The sequence below is a fragment of the Rissa tridactyla genome, chromosome Z, assembly GCF_028500815.1.
Source record: "Rissa tridactyla isolate bRisTri1 chromosome Z, bRisTri1.patW.cur.20221130, whole genome shotgun sequence".
Lineage (NCBI taxonomy): Eukaryota > Metazoa > Chordata > Aves > Charadriiformes > Laridae > Rissa > Rissa tridactyla.
In genome coordinates, this window is record NC_071497.1 from 85813668 (window position 1) to 85835787 (window position 22120).

General features: G+C 44.1%; 1 protein-coding gene across 1 annotated transcript in view; it reads left to right on the forward strand.

The window, feature by feature from the left end:
- LOC128902487 (netrin receptor DCC-like) overlaps positions 1-22120 on the forward strand; it is a 592493-nt gene that overhangs the window by 286126 nt on the left and 284247 nt on the right. The window contains exons 3-5 of the mRNA XM_054185611.1: positions 1784-2068; positions 17054-17204; positions 17563-17699. Of these exons, the coding sequence (XP_054041586.1) occupies positions 1784-2068; positions 17054-17204; positions 17563-17699 (573 nt within the window). The remainder of the gene's footprint in view (positions 1-1783; positions 2069-17053; positions 17205-17562; positions 17700-22120) is intronic.

Here is a 22120-nt window from a genome sequence, read left to right on the forward strand (position 1 = left end):
GTTGGAGGAGAACTGAGACAAGAGATGGTGGGGGCCAAAATCACGCCAGGAAATAGGTGTTTGAACCGGGGGCTCCCACTAAACTGTCTTTTCTAGTACACATCATTCCCCAATACGCTGATTTGCTGAATATTTGGGTGGCATTTTAGTGTCTGGAAAGTTGGGGGCTTTATTCTTTGCTTCCCCAGCTTCTTTAATAGCCCCTACTGACAGCTCCCTTTGGAAAGCCTGGCTGATAGGATGTAGATGATGCTTGTTTCTTGTATACTCTTTGGTGGCTTTTAGTGTTGTCTCTTAACACCTCTCCTCTGAGGACAGACTGAGGGAGTTGGGGTTGTTCAGTCTGGAGAAAAGAAGGCTCTGAGGAGACCTTCTAGTGGCCTACCAGTATCTTAAGGGGGCCTACAAGAAAGCTGGGGAGGGACTTTTCAGGATGTCGGGTAATGGTGGGACTAGAGGGAATGGATCAAAACTAGAGATGGGTTGATTCAGACTGGACGTGAGGAAGAAGTTCTTCCCTATGAGGGTGGTGAGACACTGGACCAGGTTGCCCAGAGAGGTGGTGGAAGCCCCATCCCTGGAAGTTTTTCAGGCCAGGCTGGACGGGGCTCTGAGCAACCTGATCCAGTGGGAGGTGTCCCTGCCCAGGGCAGGGGGTTGGAACTAGAGGATCTTTGAGGTCCCTTCCAACCCTGACAATTGTATGTTTCTATGATTAAGTTTTTCACTCTGTCACCACTTGGTGCATGTTTGCCCACCCTTCTGAGTGGATGGTATTTACTGGTATGGCTTCCCAGAGTCCCTGCAGGCAGATGGGCTTGCCCGACCAGGCTTGGGGCTGCTGGGGCCGTTTCTAGGGACTGGCCAGGACTAGAGCCAGAGCAGGTCCCCAAAATGTCCACACTATCTCTAGCACATCCCTGATCCAAGCAGTGGCTTTGGCTTATCTTTTGATTTGTCCTTATCATATTTGGCTGAGAAGAGGGCTGATTTTTTTTTTTTTCCTCTCTTCTTCTCTCTTCACCTCTCTTATGCTATTTGTAAAGCAACAATGATTCCAGGTAATGAAGTCCACGATCTTGACGTCATCTTTCACTTGCACTTTGAATTTTGCAGACCGTGTCCTGTCCTTGATGGGTTTTTCTCCCGTAGCTCGGGAGGGACGTGGTTGGTCCTCCTGCTTTTGCGCTGAGTGAGGCTGGGGCATCTGGGGGTCGTGCAATTAAAGCTCCCAGCTCTGCTCTCCTGCCCTTACAAAGCAAAAATATTTCAAGGGAAACCAGACGCAGGCCACTTCTCCTTTGAAGTATTTGATTATGTGACCCAGGTAACTTATTTAGCAGAGGCTTTTGAGAGTCTTTTTCCTTTTATTTGGAGGGAAGGAGAAATGCAGCAAGATGCGACCGTAACATTTTCCTAACCTTCCGTAGGTTTAGTTGCACTTTCCTTTGAACACCACCCTCTTCTGAGCAGTGTGAATTGCGTGATGGCATATCTGTACTTTGACAGAGTTGTTCCTGAGTGGGTTTGTTACTCTTTATGTTGATAACGCATCTTTTCTTTGCTGTTAACGAGTCTAGTTTACAAAGGAAGGTGTTAGTCACCCTGCCATTATAGCAATCTCCAAGCAGTTTTCAGAATATCACTTTTTTTTTTTTTTACTTATTTATTTAGTCAGGATTGTTAACAAATTCCAAATCAGCATGGAAACAGTGTGCGACTTCTATTTTCAGCAGCTATATAATTGCCTGCTTTTTTTTTTTTTTTCCCCTTGTGTTTGCAGGACCACTGAGGTTCCTTTCCCAGACAGAATCTGTCACGGCTTTCGCAGGAGACACGGTTCTGCTCAAGTGTGAAGTTGTCGGGGAGCCCATGCCTGTGGTACACTGGCAGCGAAACCAGGAGGACTTGTTCCCGAGCCCGGGTGACCCGCGGGTGGCTGTCCTGCCCTCCGGAGCTTTACAGATCAGCAGGGTTCAGCATGGGGACAGCGGGATCTACAGATGTCTGGCCAAAAACCCAGCCAGTTCAAGAACTGGAAACGATGCCGAAGTCAGAGTTTTGGCAGGTAAGAACTAGACCCTTCTATACCGCCTTTCTCTCCTGCCTGGTCGTGTCCTTTGGTTCTCTGAAAGAGCAGTGGGGCAGCTAGGCTGATCTATCCCCCTTTCTCTCCAGTTACTTCTACAAGCTTCCAAGTTCTTCTTCACATGGAAGAACCTGGAGACCTTTAGAAGCAGTTGGATGCAAAGGTGAGGCGTTGACACCGTAGGAAAGTATTCATGCTGCCTGACTTCCAAGTACCAAATTTAGATATGCTTGAAGCTGGTCTCTTTGACATGGTCAATGGAGAGAGGGAAGTACTTCTCACCTCAGAGCACCCTAATTATTGTCCCAGAGCGCTCTGTGGAAGAGCTCCTCTCACCCCGTTGATTGGGAAGGCAATCTGGTGGGATTGGCTGCTGAATTTACCTACTCAAAGTTAGATTGCTTGGATGCTTCAGTGCCTGGTGTGATCTGCCAAGTTGGCCAGAGTGCAGTTTGGGATCTGACACCATTTAACTGGGACAGGTAATGTTCCTAAATTCCATGCCAAGTGAGCATCTTGCTCTCTCTCGTAATAAACTCATCAACTAAATAGATGGTTTACCACTGCAGTATAGTACCGAGAACCGAGCGCCAGGAGAGTGGTTTGAAAAAGGTATCGCTGTGAAATCTCCTTCCTTTCTAGTTCTACACGCTAACATGTAAGCGCTAATGAAGTGGGACAGAGATGTTGTATTTTTAGAAACTTTTTACGCATGAATTTTCTAGACGAATGTTGTCGGCTTGCATGATTTCTCCCTGAGAGGTAACTGAGCAGGATTCTCAGACTTCTGAGGTGGTCCACATGCTATTGAAATCAGGAAGGCCGGGATCAGTCCTAGGGAAGTGTCCATGTGCTCACAACATGTGAAACTTGATGAGATCGTCCACACTTCTAGGAGTGGTTTATAACAGCTCCTATTGCAGTGGAATTTGGGGGATTACAGTTCCTCTTGTGTTTTGCAATTTGACACCAAAAGAGACAAACTAAACCCCCTCACCCTCTAAACCTGGGATTACAAACCAAAGCCGTGTCCTCACTCTCCACTGCAGTAGTAGATGCTGATTCTTTTTGGAGCTGCAAAGCAAAATAACAACCAGAACAGCCAAAGACCACATCACCTGGTTCCCTGCAGGTTTTTCCCTGTCTTTTTGGGGACCAGATTTTGTGCCCGATCTCCATAGCGTGGACCTGTTCCCCATGTGTTGGTTTATCTAATGGGCTGCCCAAGGGAGGCTGCCCTTGGGGCTTCCAAGCTCATCATGAGCCTGAAAGCCGTGTGTCGTTCCTTACGCATTGGGCAGTGCTGGAGGCATTCATGCCTCCACGATTGTGGAATCACAGAATGGTTTGGGTTGGAAGGGACCTCAAGGATCATCTAGTCCAACCCCCTGCCCTGGGCAGGGACACCTCCCACCAGCCCAGGTTGCTCCAAGCCCCGTCCAACCTGGCCTTGAACCCCTCCAGGGATGGGGCAGCCACAGCTTCTCTGGGCAACCTGTTCCAGCATCTCTTATTGATGGCAATGAGAGCTGTGGGGGAAAAAACACCTATTTTTTTTTTTTTTTTCAGATGTCTTGATTAAAATTAAGAGAATCACAAGACTTTGTATTTTAGAGAGACCGGGAAGATTTCTCTCAGCCTCCTCAGGTCCTCAGAGTATTGTTAATTTGTCATGTGTCTACATTGCTGATCATTTGAGGATGGATGGATGTTTCTTCCTGTTCCCAGTTTCGGTCGTTAACATCCTGGCTAAATGGCCTCTCTCAGGCTGTCTATAGGAGAGAGGGGAATTAATTTATCTTTCCCTAGCATGTTAAAATTTTATACCAGGGAAACACTGGAGCAAATAATGAGGAAAATATAGAACAAGGGAACTAGTGGAGTCCGTTAGAGTTTGGCTTAGGGCAAGCAGCACAAGGTCTCATTTCTGAATAATGTGAGCAGACAGCAGCTCTTATAAGAAATGAGTGGTGCTCCTGAAACAAAAATTCAGATCTTATTGAGCCTCTTGGGAGTTTTGTTCTTGTGTGCACGCTTTGATGCTTCAGAGCTATCTGATACTTTGCTGCTAATTCTGCCTCTCCTGTTCTTCGCCTGTTGGTAGAAATCTGTCTTCAGTTTGCAGCTCTCCTCTTCCATAATTAGTGAAGGCAGAATACTCTTGTTGGCCTTTTCCCCGGTTAGTGAGGAGAAAAAAAAAAAAAAGTGAAAGCTTTAAATCCTATTCAAAGGAACAGGCAACAAAACCAAACAAAAAGGTTAGGTAGTATGTCATAATTCTCTATTTTTAAAACGCTGCTGTTCCTACAGTGAGTGGTTGTGATTTGTTTGACCGCACAGCATATCTGTCAGGATTTGTGGCAAAACTGACCACCATCCTGGCAAATAACGTCTAATCATCTCTCCAGCTTCCAAAGAGAACGCAAGAAAAAAGAAGGAGGGATAAACATCTTCCGTCATTTAGTTTCTTTAGTCAAAGCGCCTGCGGCTTAAATATTTGATTTGATGTTGTGGTGGGTCTGGAGATGTCTGTATCTCCTCCTGATAGAAAAAAAAAAAATCATCATCCAATATGAATACGGGTAAGAAAAACAAAAAAAAATGGATGAAGGAATTACTGATTTCCTGCACAAAAAAAGTAGAATTCAGCCTACCAGACCCGATGTAGTTTAACTCTCCAGGTAATAGGAATAGGTGAGCCTCCAACCTCTATAACTAAAGAGAAGTAGTTCGTAGGTGCTTAATGTGTCTGAAAGGTGGGGCAAGGCACTGGGCATCGAAGTTTTTACTTTGATAAGTAAAAGACACTTTACAAGTGACTGTTTTCCTATGTGCAGCTCGGTTCTGCCTGGGGAGGCTCTGGAAGGGGCGGATTCTCCCCCAGCGCATCCATAAACACATTTCCCGAACAGCCCCAGCCTCAATAAATCCTCCGTCAGAAACCAGAAGGACCCAGCCCACGCGACAACGGATTTTGAAGTGCCTTTATAGAAAAGCCCAGCAAACCTGAGCAAAACTCTTGAGGAGTTTATAATGTGTCAGGTTTTATCTGTTGCTCCTAATTTTACGAGTGGCCGTTGCAGCTTTTTGCAGAAAGCTCCTTTCAAATGCGTATTTATTTTTTTTTTTCACCTTTCTACCTTCTTTTCTCTGAGGTCCAGAAACTTCCAGGTTAAAAATTTTCAGCAAATAATGAAAACGTAGGGAATGCGTATTCAGAGATAACTACATGCGCTCATCTAATAATTTAGAGGGAGTAATGCTACCGTACGAAAAGGAAAGCAGATCATCTCGTACAAACGGGCACTAAGGAATTTAATTCTTAGCGCAATTCGTTGCTTCTGTAAATTAAGGAGTAAGTTTCTTCGGGAGGTCTGTACGCTTCAGAAACACAGATGGCATTTTAAAAGCAGAAGTTGAGTAGTTCGGTGCCTGGAAGCTATTAATTCTCTGTTTATAAATAATAATCCTGCATTTATCCTTAGCCGTTCAAGTAATCTGCCGCTGTGCTGTTGTCTGTTCTGGAGGTTCCTCCTCTGTCCCCGAGCCTCTCCGCTGAGCTGCGGTGCGAGATAACGGTAACGATATCATGTAATGCCTTCATATTTAATGCGGATAGAATTTGGCTGCTGCTGCGTGATTCAGCTCCTTCCTCGTGGTTGCACTTTAGAGAAGGAAAACGGCAGCAAAACGGACCGAGTGGGAATGGATTCCCCAAGAAGGAATTAGGAAGGAGAGGTGAATGGTCAGGTTTAAGTGAGTGTGTGCAGAAGTTGCCTCGTGCGCTCAGGCTTGCTTTGATGCTTAGGTGACTCCGCTTTGTAAAAGAACAACGACGTTAAAAGCTCAGTGTGACCCCGCAATGTGCGCTGGCAGCCCAGAACCCCCCCGCAGCCTGGGCTGCATCCCCAGCAGCGTGGGCAGCAGGGTGAGGGGGGGGGATTCTGCCCCTCTGCTCCGCTCGGGGGAGACCCCCCTGCAGTGCTGCCTCCAGCTCTGGGGCACCAACAGCAGAAGGACACGGAGCTGTTGGAGCGGGGCCAGAGGAGGCCCCGGAGATGCTGGGAGGGCTGGAGCCCCTCTGCTGGGAGGACAGGCTGAGAGAGCTGGGGGGGTTCAGCCTGGAGAAGAGAAGGCTCCGCGGAGACCTTCCAGCCCCTTCCAGTCCCTCAAGGGGCTCCAGGAAAGCTGGGGAGGGACTCTGGATCAGGGAGGGGAGCCACAGGACCAGGGGGAATGGTTTTAGACTGGAAGAGGGGAGATTGAGATGAGATCTGAGGCAGAAATTCTTTGGTGAGAGGGTGGTGAGCCCCTGGCCCAGGTTGCCCAGAGAAGCTGTGGCTGCCCCATCCCTGGAGGGGTTCAAGGCCAGGTTGGACGGGGCTTGGAGCAACCTGGGCTGGTGGGAGGTGTCCCTGCCCAGGGCAGGGGGTTGGGACAAGATGATCTTGAAGGTCCCTTACAACCTATTCTATGAATGTTAGACTTACTTAAATTGAGCATAACATCGTGGTAGGGACAAAGCTAATACAGTAACCGCTGTCTTAGCTTGATTTTGAATAGTCATGTCAACACAGGAGGTATCTTCTCTGAGGACATTCAATTTGCTAAATATCTGTCTGGGAAACAAAAAGGGGTGGAATATACCGAATTACGTTGGTTGGTATGAGTTTGTTGTTTAATATGAGTTTTATCATTAAACTTAGTCATGAGGAAGGTCTGGCAAAGTTGAAGCACACAATCGCTTTGAAGCTCAGCCATCCGTTCCTCATGCAGCACACTGAGCTTGTGTCGGGTCCAGAGCTAAAGATTTCTTCTCATCTTTTATACCTTGGAAGGATCCCTGCGTTGATGTACGTTCCCTAACGGCCACTAATTGTCTGAGTCAGGTCTTTACCTTATTCTTAACCTTTACAGTGTTTATTCTTAGATGAAAACAGATGGAGCCCACTTAAAATAAATACTGAACTTGTGAATTTATTTTTTTTTTAATATAACCAATTTCACGTTTATGTTCCCCAGCGCCTATTTCCTGCCAGGGGTCCCTTGCCCTAATTTCGACTAGTGCCTATAAAAACCAAACAACAACAGAGCAACCAACCAAAAACCTCAGCAAAAAAAAGTCTCATTTATAGATGTAGAAATTGCAGAGGCGATGCACGATACCAGAGGTGCATCCGGACCCCGGTATAAGCTGAACTTGTTTAAACAACGTATATTTTGGGCTCAGTTAGCGGCCAGGTGACGCAGGCCAGCGTGGGAAGGATGCTCGGGGAGGGATTTCGGTTCCATGAAAACCGGCTGAATACCAGCTTCCAGTTCGAGGCAGCAGCTGAGGGAGTGAAGGTTGATAAATTAATAATAGTTCAGAAAAGAATTATAGTGTTTACTGTACATAGCCTGCCTTTTGGTAAACACAGGGGAAATTTTGTACTTTATCCAGGAGATCTTTATAGACTCGCTGTTAGTGTGCTCTGTAAGCACTTACTTGGGCGAAAAGGCTCTTTAATCTGCAATTTTTTATAAACTGCATGAAAAACTAATGACTGGAAACCTGAAGCTGTATTCTTGCACACGGAAGTTAAATGCTTAAACCCCATAATAGCCATTGGAACTGTTTGTATTTGTACTGAATTTTCCATCAGTTGCATTTAAATCAAGGCTGGATTTTTAGGCGCTGCTCCTCCTGCCTTTCAAACCCAGCAATAAATTAAATGGATTAAAAGCCTTGTCCTGAGCAGCGTACCCAGCGTGGGCATCACTTGTGCTGCTGAACTGGGATAATCTCTATTAAAATATTCATTTTTACCTCATTAGGAGAGGACCATTTGGATGGGGTATACCCTGTCACAGAACATGCTGCCTTATGCAGCAGAAGTGTCACTACTCCGATTATTATTATTTTTTTTTCTTTTAATTATCGGTAGTATTTAGATGGATTTGGGGGGAAAATATTTTCTTGTTGGGTAAACATAATCTCCTAAAGTGTCATCTGATAAAGTCAGGTTTGAAGGCCAGGCAGCAAACATGGTATTGTCTGTCCGTGTGCGTCCTTACAAGGGAAATTCCGAGTTAAAGAAGATCCTTATAATAACTCCCAGTATCTGGGTTATCCCAAATGAGTACCATTGCTGAGGTCACTTTATAAACCAGCTGTATTCTGACTTTTAACAAAAAAAAAAAAAAAAAGGTTAAATTTAAAATGCTTATTCAATAATCCTGCGGAACGAGCTACGTGTTGCCTCTCTCCCCTGGATAAATCTGATTAGTGCTTAAGTAATCTCGTGCATAATACCTATAAATATCAATTTCCTACATCATAGCGGCTTGCCTAGGCGGAAAGAAAAGTGGAGATGGATGGACGTACGGTCAGTGTGTCCTCTTAGCATGGAGCTGGTCCCAAGATCCGTGCAATCACAAGAAAAATAACTAATACGTACTGAAGAGCTGTTTTGCTCAGCGCGCCCTGGCCGCCTGCCACGGGAGGGTTTGCCTTTATTAATTATGCAGAGAGGTTTCGGCCATTGCTCTAAACGGGATTGGTTTTAGTCCTTAGATTTGAAACACAGATGGGGTTCAGAACAAGGACCTCAAGAACATGCCGTCGTTTATGTCTGAAGGTATTTGAAGGAGTAAGTCGTTATTGGAAGGTTCCTGGAATACGAGTAACTTTATGACATTGAGGTGGTTTGAGGATGCTGATGCTGTCAGCCAGCGGGCCACAGGCTGGCTTGCAAATTTGGGGAGGCAGAGAAGAACAAGGTGTAGACCCTGTGAAATTTATCACCGATTCCGCTCTCGAAATGCAGTTCACAAGGAATCTCAAACAAAAAAGGACTTCAGTAGGGTTGGAACAGCCCCTGTGTTTCTGCTTTGACATTTGTTCTATACTAAACAGTGGCAGTAGAGCTTTAATACGGAGTATTGTTTTATTACTACTAATAATTATAGTAATAACAACATACTAATAAACTACTATTAATGACTACGACTATGATAGATCCTAAACATCAGCAACGATGGATATAACTGACGACTTTTGTTCATTTGTTTGTTTGATTTGATTTAATTCCATCAAACACGTTGTCGTCTTCTCTGGCCACCACTTTGCCAGAAAAACACACACACAACCGTCTCCTCAGCGCTACATTTTGTGAAGTTGTCTCTTAAACCAGAAGAGAATTCCCCCTGTGCAGGAGTCAAGGTAGCAGACGGAATTTAAGTGGAATTGATCAGATGGCTACTGGGGAATTGCAAGTCTATTTTATATATGCACAAAACAATATTGCTATAACACCGAAAGAAAAGGCCGCGGTAATTGAAACCCCCAGTAGTTTGGTTAGAAAGAAATTAGAAAAAAATCTAAAGATTGGAGCACATAATCTGATAATAGTAATAACGAATTAAAAACGAGGATTTGTGGAGAGTCAAAGTACGTGGAAGATATCAAGAATTAGTAAAGTTCAGGGTACAGATCTTTTCCAAGTATAACTGAAACAGTGTTTATTATGAATTGGGTGCAAGCGGTAGAACCCAACTAATTTTTGAAAGAACACGTGCTTTTATATGTATGGCATTGATTATTTAAAGACTTTTTTTTTTTTCCTTAAAAAGAAATAAACAAATGTAGTACTATCTTGACAGGAATGGCTTAAAAAGCTTGTCCGAACCCAGCTGTTTTCAGGTCGGCACATCCAAATAAAAATGTAGCTGGAAAAATTAGCTGAGAAATTCACGGGACCGTTAATTCTTGACTCTGAATTTTGGATCGTGAAGTTTCCAGTGGTGTGGAACAAACCAACCCAACCCTTGAGCAGCTGGTGGTCACTAAGGGAATGTATTCTTGACCCTGTACTCTCCAATATACCATATAACAATAAAAATGCAATTGAAAGGCGTATGCATGTATCACAGAGGTGGTACATACCGAAAAATAAATAAGACAGAATTAAAAAAAAAAAAATTAAAAAAGGAATATTTTAATATGATTGGTTATTTCCCAGGCGAGCCGTGGGGCTGGAGCAAATACTTTCTTATGACCAAAAATCTTGGAGGTTCATCTTGAGTAATGAGCAGCATGAGGGTGGAAGGGTGCTGTGGGAGAGGCTGAGATCCCAGTAAGGATAACGGCTGGGTCGTGGCACAGGAGACGGGGGACATCCACGCTGAGGTCGCAGTGCCGTAGGGTGTCAGAAATGTTGCAGAAGGTTTGGAGTTGGCTTAGAGGACAGCCATTAGGCAAGTGTTTAAAAGCTTGTCTCACCAATGAAGTTACAAGTCAGTTTGGGGCTGCTGCTTGTTTCTAAGAGTTGACTAAGCTAGTCTGTTATGTTGGGTTGTTTTTTTTTTTTAATTATCTTTATTTTTTTCAACTCAAAACAGACTGGAACTTGGGAGTAAAAATCTCTCTCCTCTCCAGTTATGTTCATAGAACCGCATGGAAAATCTGGTATTAGGCTCTTCTCTGGATTCAGTTACTACCTGGATCAAACCACTGCTCCTTAATTGCTTCTGCCTTTGCGTCTCAAGGAACGATGTAGCTCTAGAATAACGTCTGCCGAAGCTCAGCTGAAACGAAGAGCGTAAATGCGTTGCTACTTCCTCACCTCAGCTCTATTCTCCATTTTCAGGACAGAGGATAAATAGTTGGGGAGCCATTCCTCACTCCGTTTCAATTTTCCTTCTAAAACTTTAATGACTAGAGAAAAAGCTTCCTCTTTTTGTCTTGTAAATACAAACCAGCACTATCCCTTCTCTCCCCCTGCAGTAATAAACGTTATATTATTCTTTTACCCGCGGATCTCGAAGAACCAAGGCAAAGGGCTGTAAATATTTTTGTCTTCATTATGGATGAGGAAACGGCGTGTCTCGTGAGAAATCATCATTAAAGCTGGAAATGGGACCCCTGATGTATAGTCTCACGCTCCAGCAGCGACTTGGCACGGTTTTCCTTGCGCTTTAGTTAACGTATTTTGAAGTTACTACAGGAAGAAGAAAGTCTTTGCGCCCCGCCGTGCGTCGGTGCTGATGTTACGATCTTTTTGCATCCTTATGACTTAGATGCTCCCGGTCCTGTCGCTCTGCTGAGACGGGCCTGAGGTTTTGGGGAGAGGAGGATGGACGAGGTGAAGCAGAAAAACGGTAGCCGAGGGGCTTGGGAGGTGGAGGCAAAAAAAGCAAAATCCCGAAGTAGTAACTGCATTCCGGTTATACATTTTTAATGCATTCTGTATATTGAGAGATCGGTATCACTGTAATGACAGATTCCTCTAACGCTGGTCACACATAACCCTTGCTTTCTCCTTGGGATTAAGTGTTCAGCCTCCAGGCGTGATGGCGAGATCAGGTTGGGGAATTTTGCTGGCCTTTCTTCGCTGACAGCGGAGAGCAAATTTGGGTTTTATTTGGTATAAATCTTTATCTCTTTTAATCAAATTTAGAAATGTGACTATTGAACACTTGGAGATAGTCTCTCACATCAGCGTCACATTAAAGGCATCTCAGTTCTGTAATTTGCAATATAAAAACTGCTGCAATAAAAAAAAAAAATAGAATTCTACCGGCAAAGTACAATATTATCCAAATACGCTCAGAAAAATTTTCCTGTGTATGATGTGATGGGAGTCTTTTGTCAATTGAATAGCACTTACAAACGCAGCGTAGCACGAAGTAGCTTAGCGCAGTGAGATGCCATACAACAGGATGCAACGCATTTTTATGAAAGCGTTTTCCCCCCCCCTTTTTTTTTTTTTTCTTCCCAATCTTAGAATGTAGCTAAAATACTGCGGTAACATTTTTCTCCTCGAGTGCTGAAGAGTCGGTTTGGCTGAATCCAAGTGAACCGCTTGCAGCTTATTTGCCTTGGAGTGCAGAAATAAATTGCGTTGTCTTGAGTTCCGCTTGCTTAAGACCAATTTGGTGTGAGAATAAATATTATCCCCAACTCTTACCAATGCGTATTGACACAAATCGGAGGGTTTGTTGAGAGAACCGTCAGTGATTGACTATAAAGTGTGCTGGTAAAACGTGACAGAAGCTATGCCTTGAACATAAGAATGAGGAAAAAAAAATAATAATTCAGGACCTTTCCCTGCTGCAGAATACATATATGTCCTTAGTTAAATCACAAAATGTCTCAATTACTCCTTTATCCGTCTATAAAAAGGAGATGAAATGACTTATCCCAATAAGGCTTTGTGAAGGCATCTCTTTTTTTTTTTTTTTTTTTTTTTTTTTTTTTTTGCAAATAGTGTGGTATTCTCAGATATCAGTATAATGGGGACTATGGAAATCATATACGCGCTTGCAAATCCTATTTGTGGTTTTGAATTTTAACTGTGTGTCATTGATTTAACGAGCATGGAAAATATGCCTGTAGCTGTACGTCATTACCGCACATTGTGTCCTCAAAAAAAACGCTAAATACGAAAGGAGAGGTTTTGCTTTGTTTGGGGAAAATAACTTCTTACAGCTCGCTGCTTTATAATTGGGTTTAGGTATATCTGTTCGTTCCTAAACGTTATTATATAAAATAAAATCGATGAATTCCAACAACGCGGTAGGCGCTCTGCGTGGCTGGGAAGACAGCGTAGCCCTTGTTTCCAGCATCAGGCTCGGAGTGGGCGCGTGGTGGGCACAGGCGGTGGTGGGGTCCATGACCCAGAGGTAGAAGCAGCTCTCGCTCCACATGGACCCAGGTGAGGAGTTTGCTTGAAAAGCTAATGCTGGAGAAGACCAAGAGGTGTCCCATCACCTCCCCATGGACGGGGACGCCGTAGCTGCGGGCTCGGGTCCTAAACGACACGTTGGTGCGTAAGAGATTAAATCATGGCTGAAATGAAGACAGCTCCTCCAAGGGAGCTAGGGCTTCATGCAAAGAATTTCTCATCTGCTAAAGCTGGGCCATAGTTGGTTGATTATGTGGGCTTGATTATGGCGTAGAAGTACCTTGTCAGGGAGAATACCCCGAGTGCTCTTTAATCAAGTGGAGGAGGGCTTAGCAAGACCTTGGATATCTGTATAATCAAGACTGGACGCCTTCCTGAAGAACGCACTTATTCAAATGTGCTTTTGAGCTCCGGATGGGTGTGATTCTGTGCCCTGGCTTAGACAAGAAACAAGATTTATTGGCCCTTTGGTCTTCAAATCTTCTCACTTGTTTTTTCTTTCTAACGTAAAAAAAAAAAAAAATCTGATTTGCTGGACCGATCTTTTTTTATTTCTCAGCTGGAAATAACTGGTTGCACTGGTGCAACAGTGAGGAGTTTTATCAGGCAAGTCTGAACCAGACACTGAAACGGCTGCCTGGGCGCTAGATGAGTACCGCTTCCTTCAGCAGATGTCCACCCGAGGGAAAGGGTGGCCTTTGGAGACTCCTTGCTTCCTTGTAAGGTTATGGTTTAAGTGATCGTAGCTTTGGAAAATACCGCCTTTCATGTCGTAGTTACTGAGCTCTGGTTTTAGACTACCTCTGGTTTTTTGGAAGGTGGTACAAAGCGTAAGGTGCAACGACGTAAGGACCGACTGGGGTTGTGATTTCGGTGGGCTGCGTTCGGTACGGTGGATGCTGACTGCCACCAGTGATGCCCGAGGGCACAGTGATCTCCCCAGGAGGGAGTCACTCAGGAGGGACTCCTAGGAGTCCCCCCCTTGCTGGGAACTTGCCTGAATAAAGTGCAAGTTCTGATCTTCCTGGGTTTGAAACCACAGCTCTCTCCCTTCTATTATTCGGAAAAGGATAAGATATTTTCTTCTTTTTTCCTTCCTGTACCAGATATTTTCTTCAGCTCTCGATGTGGCTTTAAGCTGCTAACGTTAGCTGTACAACTGGAAATCCAGCAGCAAAACGTTGCTGCACAACTGACACTTTTGGTTTCCATCTGCTTTTTGCTTCCATTTGCTTTTTGAGCTTGCGGATGAGAGAGGGATGGAGAGAAGATGCTGCCTTTTCAGCCAGCGGCTAGATTGTTGGGGAGTTCAGAAAAGTTCAAACGTGAGCTTAGGCTTCTGTTTGGGAGTCTTGAATGGAGCAAGACCTGGAAATCATCAAATGGTTTGGGTTGGAAGGGACCTTTCAAGGCCCTTCAAGTCCAACCTCCTGCCGTGAGCAGGGACGTCTTTAACTAGACCAGGTTGCTCAGAGCCCCGTCCAACCTGGCCTGGAATGTTTCCAGGGATGGGGCATCCACAGCTTCTCTGGGCAACCTGGGCCGGTGGTGATGAAGACGATGAGATGATGAAGAACAGGCAATAGCAGTGCTATGGCAGAGCACGGGCCCCTCTCCCTCATGCAGGCAGTGAGGGGTTTCTCTGCAGAGCAGGGGAGCAGCCCAAGGCAACACCACATTACGGCCCAGAGGGCTGCTGGAGGCAAAAGGAACCGTCCTAAATGAGGAATAAGTGAGCTAAGCAGAAGTGAGCTAAGCAAGAGGCGAGGAGATGACTATTAGAAACAAGCTTCAGTGGGGATAAGAGCAGAGATGCGTTACGGGGCTGTGTAGTACTGGTATTGTCTCAGGCTGAAATTATACGTAACTGCCCATTAAATGAAAAGCTGATTTGAAAATACGGTTTCGACTAAAGTACTTTTCATGATTTTATGTTAATTACAGGATCCCAAAATGATAGTAAAAAATACTTGCCTACCTTTGAGTCTGTCGCCTGCCGTTATTGTCTAACGATTTGCGTCCCAGCGTGGTGTTGGACGGTGACTTTCCCCTTCCAGTGCTTCCAGTTTCTCACCTTGGTACCCTCTCAGTTTAACCCCGGGCTCGGTCTAGCTGCCTGCCCGCGTACCCCTCCGCTAACGGGTTTGCTTTCATTGGGGTGGCCGTTCAATTGTAGCCCTCACCAACAGCCAGAATTTTGCCAGGCAAATTACAGGAAAGAGGAAAAATCCCAAATAAGGCGCTGCTGTTTTTCACTTTTCTTAAAGGAGGGATTTGCTTTAAGCTATGGTAGTTATTAACAGATCTTCAGATTGTTGACGGAGTTATAATGAAAACATTCTTTTCCTTGGAGGAGTGAAGACACTGGTGCTGTCTCGTTAATGTTGTTTCTAGTCCCCACTATAAAAAAAAAAAAAAAGTATTTCCCATCACTGTAAAATATGAATGTGCTATCCTGCTTTTTTCCAAGCATGGAACAGAAACACGTATTGAGCTACTTCTGTGTGCGTGAGGATTTTGCAACTTTGTCTAATGCCCAGCCCATGCCAGCTCTGGAATTCCATTTATTCTGGATGTCTTTGAAGAACCCTTTCAGCCAAATGTATTCTACTAAAGCCTTTGGTTTCAATTATCAATCATCTCCTTTTTCGAACTTTAAACTTAATCTTCCTTGATGTCCTTCTCCCTACATTTTTGTTGCTGTGCCTTTTACTGCTGCTGCCATCTTCCATCCTAACCGGGATCATTATTTTAATCAAAAGACGACCTCTTTGCGATTTCAGAGCTAAGTGCTTTTGAAGGGAAGGAGACGCTCCCGTATTAAGATCTGGATATTATTTATAGATTATTTTTTTGTTGTTGTTTGTTTGCTTTCTGGTTTTGCACATCTGTTTTCATCCCTGGGCAACTGACTTGGGGGAAAAAAAAAAAGAAAAAAAAAAATCAAAATAAAACATGGGAAAAAAAATCGACAAAAAGGCTTTGGTTTTCTGCTAGTTAGCTCCCACGTATTTAATGGCGTACGGTAAGGTGTAACGTGTGTGTTTTCAAGAGATTCCGTGCAACTCACAGGCCAAAGGCATCCCTGGGATCGGCTGCGGTGGCTTCACAGACGGCAGCCGTTGCGCTGCGCGTGACAACTTCTGCGTCGGTTGCACGCGCTTGTGGCTGGAAGCTGGTTGTGTCCATCTGGTTCCAGTGAGAAGCTGCAATGTGCTGTTGTGAATCCGTAAGAAATGCACGCAGCTAGTCCCAGTACCTTTCTACTCGTATGGGAGAACCGGCTGATTACTTGGAGATGATCTGGACGATCTTGTAGCTGTTAACGTGGTGGGAACATTCATTTATATTGTGTGATTTTTCCGTTTGTGTCAGGAAACAAGGAGCAATGTTTAATGGCTGTAGTCCAGCACATTTGTTTCGACATCTGCGATAAGGAAACAAAGTCATTTTCAAGAGTAGGAACAGGCTCGTTAAAAAGCAAACAAGCCCAGCTCCTTTCCTGAGTTTGGTGCGCTGGTGTTTCAGGCGCAACGGGTGGGATTTGGGTGAAGGTGGGTTGTCCCCTGGTCGGTGGTGATGCACCCGCGGCAGTCAGAGGCAGAGATTTAGCCCGTCCCGAAGCCGGCACCCTGAGCTCGGCTCGGTTGCCCGCGGCTGGGGCTGGCTGAGACCCTCCACCGTGCAGGGTGTCCCCGTGGACACCTTGGGTCAGGCAAAGGAGAATTCGGGGCGCTAATGTTCTACTTATTCCTTCACAATTGGGCTTTTTCAAGTTATTTCTTTCTTTGCTTTCTGTGTTTTCCTAACTTGAAGCTGTTCTTGTTTTCTCTTACCTGCCGTATTTATGAACTTCCCTCTTGCAACTCCAAAATAGCGTCGTTAATCCAGTCCCGCTCTTAACCTTATCTCTCTGTCTCTTCTTGCCTTCCGTGCCTTTTTCTGTGGCTTTCCAAGACCTGACTTTAATACCAGGCTATAAACAGTCCTTTCTCACTTTCCCAAAAGCTGCTATTTTTTTTTTTGCCTTTAAATTGCTCCCTCGGGTTCAACCTGTAAGCAGCTCCAAGATTGCCATTTGATACACTTTTTATATGTCTCTACTATGATTTTTCTCTTTTTCCCATCAGTAAGAATCTGTGAAAGCTGCGGTCTCTCAGGGTCCGTTATTGATCAGTCGTTTTATATTCCTCATCCCCAACAAAAAGAATGTTGTTTTGTTTTGTTGGTTGGGTTTTTTTTTTGTTTGTTTATTTGTTTGTTTTTAAATGGATAACTGTCTCTTTTGCTTTTGTAGATCCAGGTTTGCACAGGCAGCAGTTTTTCCTGCAGCGCCCGTCGAACGTGGTGGCCATGGAAGGGAAGGATGCCGTTCTGGAGTGCTGCGTTTCTGGGTACCCGCCTCCCACCTTCACGTGGCTGCGAGGAGACGAAGTGCTCCCCGTCAGGTAGCTCCAGTCCTTCGTGGGTCGCGTAACTAACGCTACGTTCCCTTGGGCAAAGTCGGGGCAAACCACCCAGTTATGCTTTAAATTCAACGGGGTGGTTTTGGAGGCCGTGAGGTTTTCCTCCTAAATGTAATAAGGAGGCGGGATGTGTCTTTTACCCACTGCAATAACTCATCTCCGCACCCAATCTGAGGGTGGAATTCCATCATAAATGTCACCTGGCTGGTATTTAAAATGGAATTGTGAAGCTATTAACAGCAAAAATCACAGCTGAGAACTACAGCGTAATTTACTGTGTATTTTTCTAGATAGAGAGAGCACCTTAGCACACTGTAGACGTCTGTTATCGATGTTTCAGGTCCAAAAAGTATTCCTTACTGGCTGGCAGTAACTTACTCATCTCGAACGTGACTGACGACGATGCTGGGACGTACACGTGTGTAGTCACCTACAAGAACGAGAACAGCAGCGGCTCGGCAGAGCTCTCGGTGATGGGTGAGTACACGAACGACTCCCGCTTTGCTTTTCCACCAAGGTTTTTAATTATTCCCATTTTCAGAACTCCCAAGTAACCGCAAACTGTACAAGTCCCTTCCCCGCTTTGGGCAGATATGGAAACCGAGCCCTGTAAATCTTTGAATACCTCCCACCGTGCCCGATAGCCTTGCTGTCACCCAACATCTTGTGATACCGGATGCTAATTGCTGCTGCCTTCCGTACGTCGTCCTTTCCCTTTGTTTCTCCTCCCTGAAACCTTATTTTTGGCATTACAATGGATGTCTCTGTTATGCAAGCGCAGTGGATTGAAAATCAGGTTTGTAGCTGCTTTTTGATATATTTTTTTATTTATTTCACGAACAGTCAATGCGGTAAGATAAGAAAAATCAACGTATTTAACATCTTCTCGCCAAATTAATAAAAATCCAAGTAAATTCATGGAAGTCCTCACTCGGCAGTGATGCTCGGAGGGTTCTCCCCGTTAAATCCTATGAAAGCGCCCTCCCGACAGACCCTGCTTCCCCGCCCCCCTCCAACTCCTTCCTTATGGCAAATATTAATGGAATCCGAAATTTGTTTAAATTCACGAGCTGCCTTTTTCCTTTTTTCTTCATTGAAACCGTTGAACAATAGCAGAGCGCATTAGTGTTAGTCAGATCTAAAGAACGACGTAGTTAATACTTAGTCAAACAATAACATATTTCCACGTGCTGTTCATTTTACATTCTGGCTTTAAAGCTTCTGTGTGAAAAATACTTTCATTAGTGAATAGCGCCTTAATTTGGATTATGGGTTATTCAGCGCTTGTATAACAATATCCTTTTATCAAGCCATAATAAAATATAATAATTAGTGGTGATGGAGGGTTCAGTTCGCTTTCTTCAGGTGCATTAATGAAACACATTGTTTTACTGGGTAAAAATAAAAAGGTGGCTTTATAATCGTGGAAGTTAATTTACGATGGAATTGTTTTCATTATAAGGAATCAACTATCGAAAAGGCAGGTAAGTTGTTGGGCAGCATACTTTTATGTGCCTTATTGAAACATGTTGATTTTAAATCTCGTGGGCAGCGGGTGACTGATTGTTGTTGGAGAAGTAGAAATAAATTACATTGACGTTTCGCCCCAACAATAGATTGCGATATCCCTTGGTAAGCGCGACTGAGCACTGCACAGGTGATTTCTGACCGTGTAGTTCCCACGAAACTTAAGAGTTGAGAATCTCTGTCCTTTATGTACCTTTTGAAAAATGTATTCCTGTCTGCGTCCAGCCTGTAGCGAATCTAACGTTGGCTCCGGTAGGCCTTCTGCTGTAAGCGTGTCGTGTAGAAATTAAAGGTACTTAAGTTTTCCTGCCCACGGAGAGGTCTGTGGTGGCAATATGACACGCTGTGAGGATGAATATGGGATGACAAAAATCTCCAAGAGAAGACGACAGAATGGAAGTTCTTTACACTGAGGGTGGTGAGACACTGGCCCAGGTTGCCCAGAGAGGTGGTGGAGGCCCCATCCCTGGAGACATTCAAGGCCAGGCTTGGTGAGGCTCTGAGCAACCTGATCTAGTGGAAGATGTCCCTGCTCACTGCAGGGGGGTTGGACTAGATGGCCTTTAGAGGTCCCTTCCAACCCAACACATTCTGTGATTCTATGAATGCCGAGATAGTGCTAAGCGTGAAACTAGACCGAGAGGAAGATGAAAGATGCCACTCAGGAGTCTCGAGGGGAAACCAAAACTGCCTCGCCACGGCTGGAGGTCAGAGATTGCTTTGGTAAGGTTTCTGTTCCCGTGTGGAATTCAGATATGGAACAGACGGGGGTGGGGGGGTTGAAAATGGAGCTGTAACTTCGGCACAGCATTGGTGTACGTTTCTTATTTTTGTGAGCTAAATCACTCATTTGTGACACAACTGCAAATGAAACATCGTGTTCGTGTATGTTTGTATCAATAACAGAAAATGTTCAAAGGATTCAAAAGAAATTACACGACTAAACTGGAGAGACGGTGACAGCAATCCCCTGATATCTGTCTTTCCAGAGCAATGTACCAAGGTTACTAATTTGCTCAGAATCTGTTTAGTTTTCGAATCCATCCTTACCAGTAGGAAACTCTCAAATGCACTGAAGTTTCTCATGTAATCATTATATCTCATAAACAGAATAATTAATGGATAGTTTTATTTTCTTCTTCGCCTAGATACAAATGCAGATCTTGCTGTGCCTCCCCTTAGAGTTCCTATGCTCGTTTATTTAACAAACTCTGAATTGCTCAATATTGACGTAATCCTTTAATTGTTACTGTACCTGTAGCGCGAAGAGGGCTAAGCGAGGCGTTTGCAGGCGGAGCGCAGGAAAACTTAACAGTCCAATAATTATCTCCTCCGAAGTTTGAGTAGACAACATCAGATCAAAGTTAGTTGCATCACGTGGCAGCAAGGTGCTTTTGATCTTTTAAATAATGAGGCTGTTTGCAAGAAGCAGAGGGGATTTCACGATGGAGTTCCTCTTGGCTCTTTTAAAAGAGCTAAAAATACCCCCTTCTGCGTTGGGCGTAGGCCTAAAATGGCAAGAGGTGAATGAATTTGCCAGAAGAGAGAATATATTTTGCTACGTTTTAATTTTGTATCGTGGCCTTTTTGGCAGTATTTTAGCCACGTATCCCTGTGTAATGAAAATGAAAAGGTCCGGTGCAGGTTACCTGGTTACTATATAAATCGGTGCAGATAATCTGGTCACTACATAAATTATCTGCGCGCTTGGTAGCGTTAGAGAGCTTAGTGTTTAAAGAAATGTTTGAAGATGATTAAATGTGTCAACTACAATTATTTTCTAAATATTTTCTGGGGCTTTTTCCCTTTTGGCTTCTGAGGTTTGTTTTTTTTTATATAGCTTTTTTTGTTTCATGTTTCTTTAAGCGAGACTCAAAGTCTGCTTAGCTTTTTTGGCAAAGAAACCCCCCTAACCCCAACTCCCTAAATGTTTGAATTTATGTCCCTAAATGTGACATAAATCCAGAAAAAAGGTTTCTGTACCCTTATACCTACTTGCGGGATCTCGCTCTGATTGCAGCCTGGTTTGGCGGTGGGATAAACGCCTGGAATTTCAGAGATCTAGGAGAAATCGAGTTCTATAAAGCCAATTTTCTGTAGGTGGTCATAACTGAATTGATAGATTTGCTGATACACCATCATATATAATTTCTTCTTCTTCCTGCTTAGTCTCATTGGATTCTCCCGTAATTATATCAAAGAGCAAACTATAACTGTAGGGGGAGAGTGTCACGTCTTCAGAAAGTTGAGAGTTTTGTCAACTGTTCTTTGCATAATAACTCTATGATTCTATAATAATAATTCTGTGATTCTATAATAATAATTCTATGATTAGAATTATTAGAATTCTGTGACTAATTCTATGATTCTATAATAATGCATATATTCAGAATTAGACTATCGATGCCTTTGAATCAAGCAGCTATTCTTAAATGGATCGAGATTGAGGTAATATATTTTTTTTAATGTTCTTTTCCTAAACCATCCCTTAAAGAGGAACAGAAAGGGGAAGAGTTTTCCCGGAGCGTTGGGTCAGCAATTGCTGGTTTGAGATACTTTTAGGTCACTGCCTAAAAAGTAAGAGAAAGTAGCAAAAAGGAAAAAAAAAAAAAAATTGGTTCCGAGAGAAAATGTTTGCAGAAAACCACTATTGCTGACTTTTATGGAGCATCCATATGTATAAGCTCTGTTGTTGTTGCCAATGCCTTGCATTGCAAATGCCTTTTACGGGGGAGTTTTTAATATGAAGTGGTTTTTCGGACCAGTTTTGTTTGCCGCTGCGGAAGAAAAGCTCCATCAAAGGTGAGACAAGCGGCATATAAAATCACCTCGGTCTTTTTGCCAAGAACGAAGGATTTGTAAGCGCCGCGCATCTTGGTCAAATCAGTTTTACCTCTGACTCTGCCGCACAAATTCCTGTAGCAAAATGGTTATTCCGAGATCAAGGTCGCGGAAAGCACTGAATAAAGCAGGCGTGGATCCCGTCGGGGTGTGTGAATCACTTCGGGAGAGAGCAGTATGAAGAAGGAAGCCTGCGTCACCGTAACGCCGTTTGACGCGGCAATGAAAGCATGAAAAATGAGCGGCTTTCTCAGGTTTCCTTTGTGAGCTCATCTCGCGCAAACGCCCCGGTCCTGAAATATTTACAAAACCAGTTACAATCTGTTGCTAATGTTAAAAGTCAAACCCAGTGATGTACCTGATTGGTAGATACTCATTGAAAAACAATTTCCAAAATGCAGCAGGTCCTCCGCTGTTATAAACCGGTAGAGAAGCAGGCAGGTCTTGGGTGGATGGACGGACGTCGCAGCGGCTCTGCAGAAGCTGGTGGACCCAAGAAAATTTGAGTAATTATTTCTCTGCGATTTGAC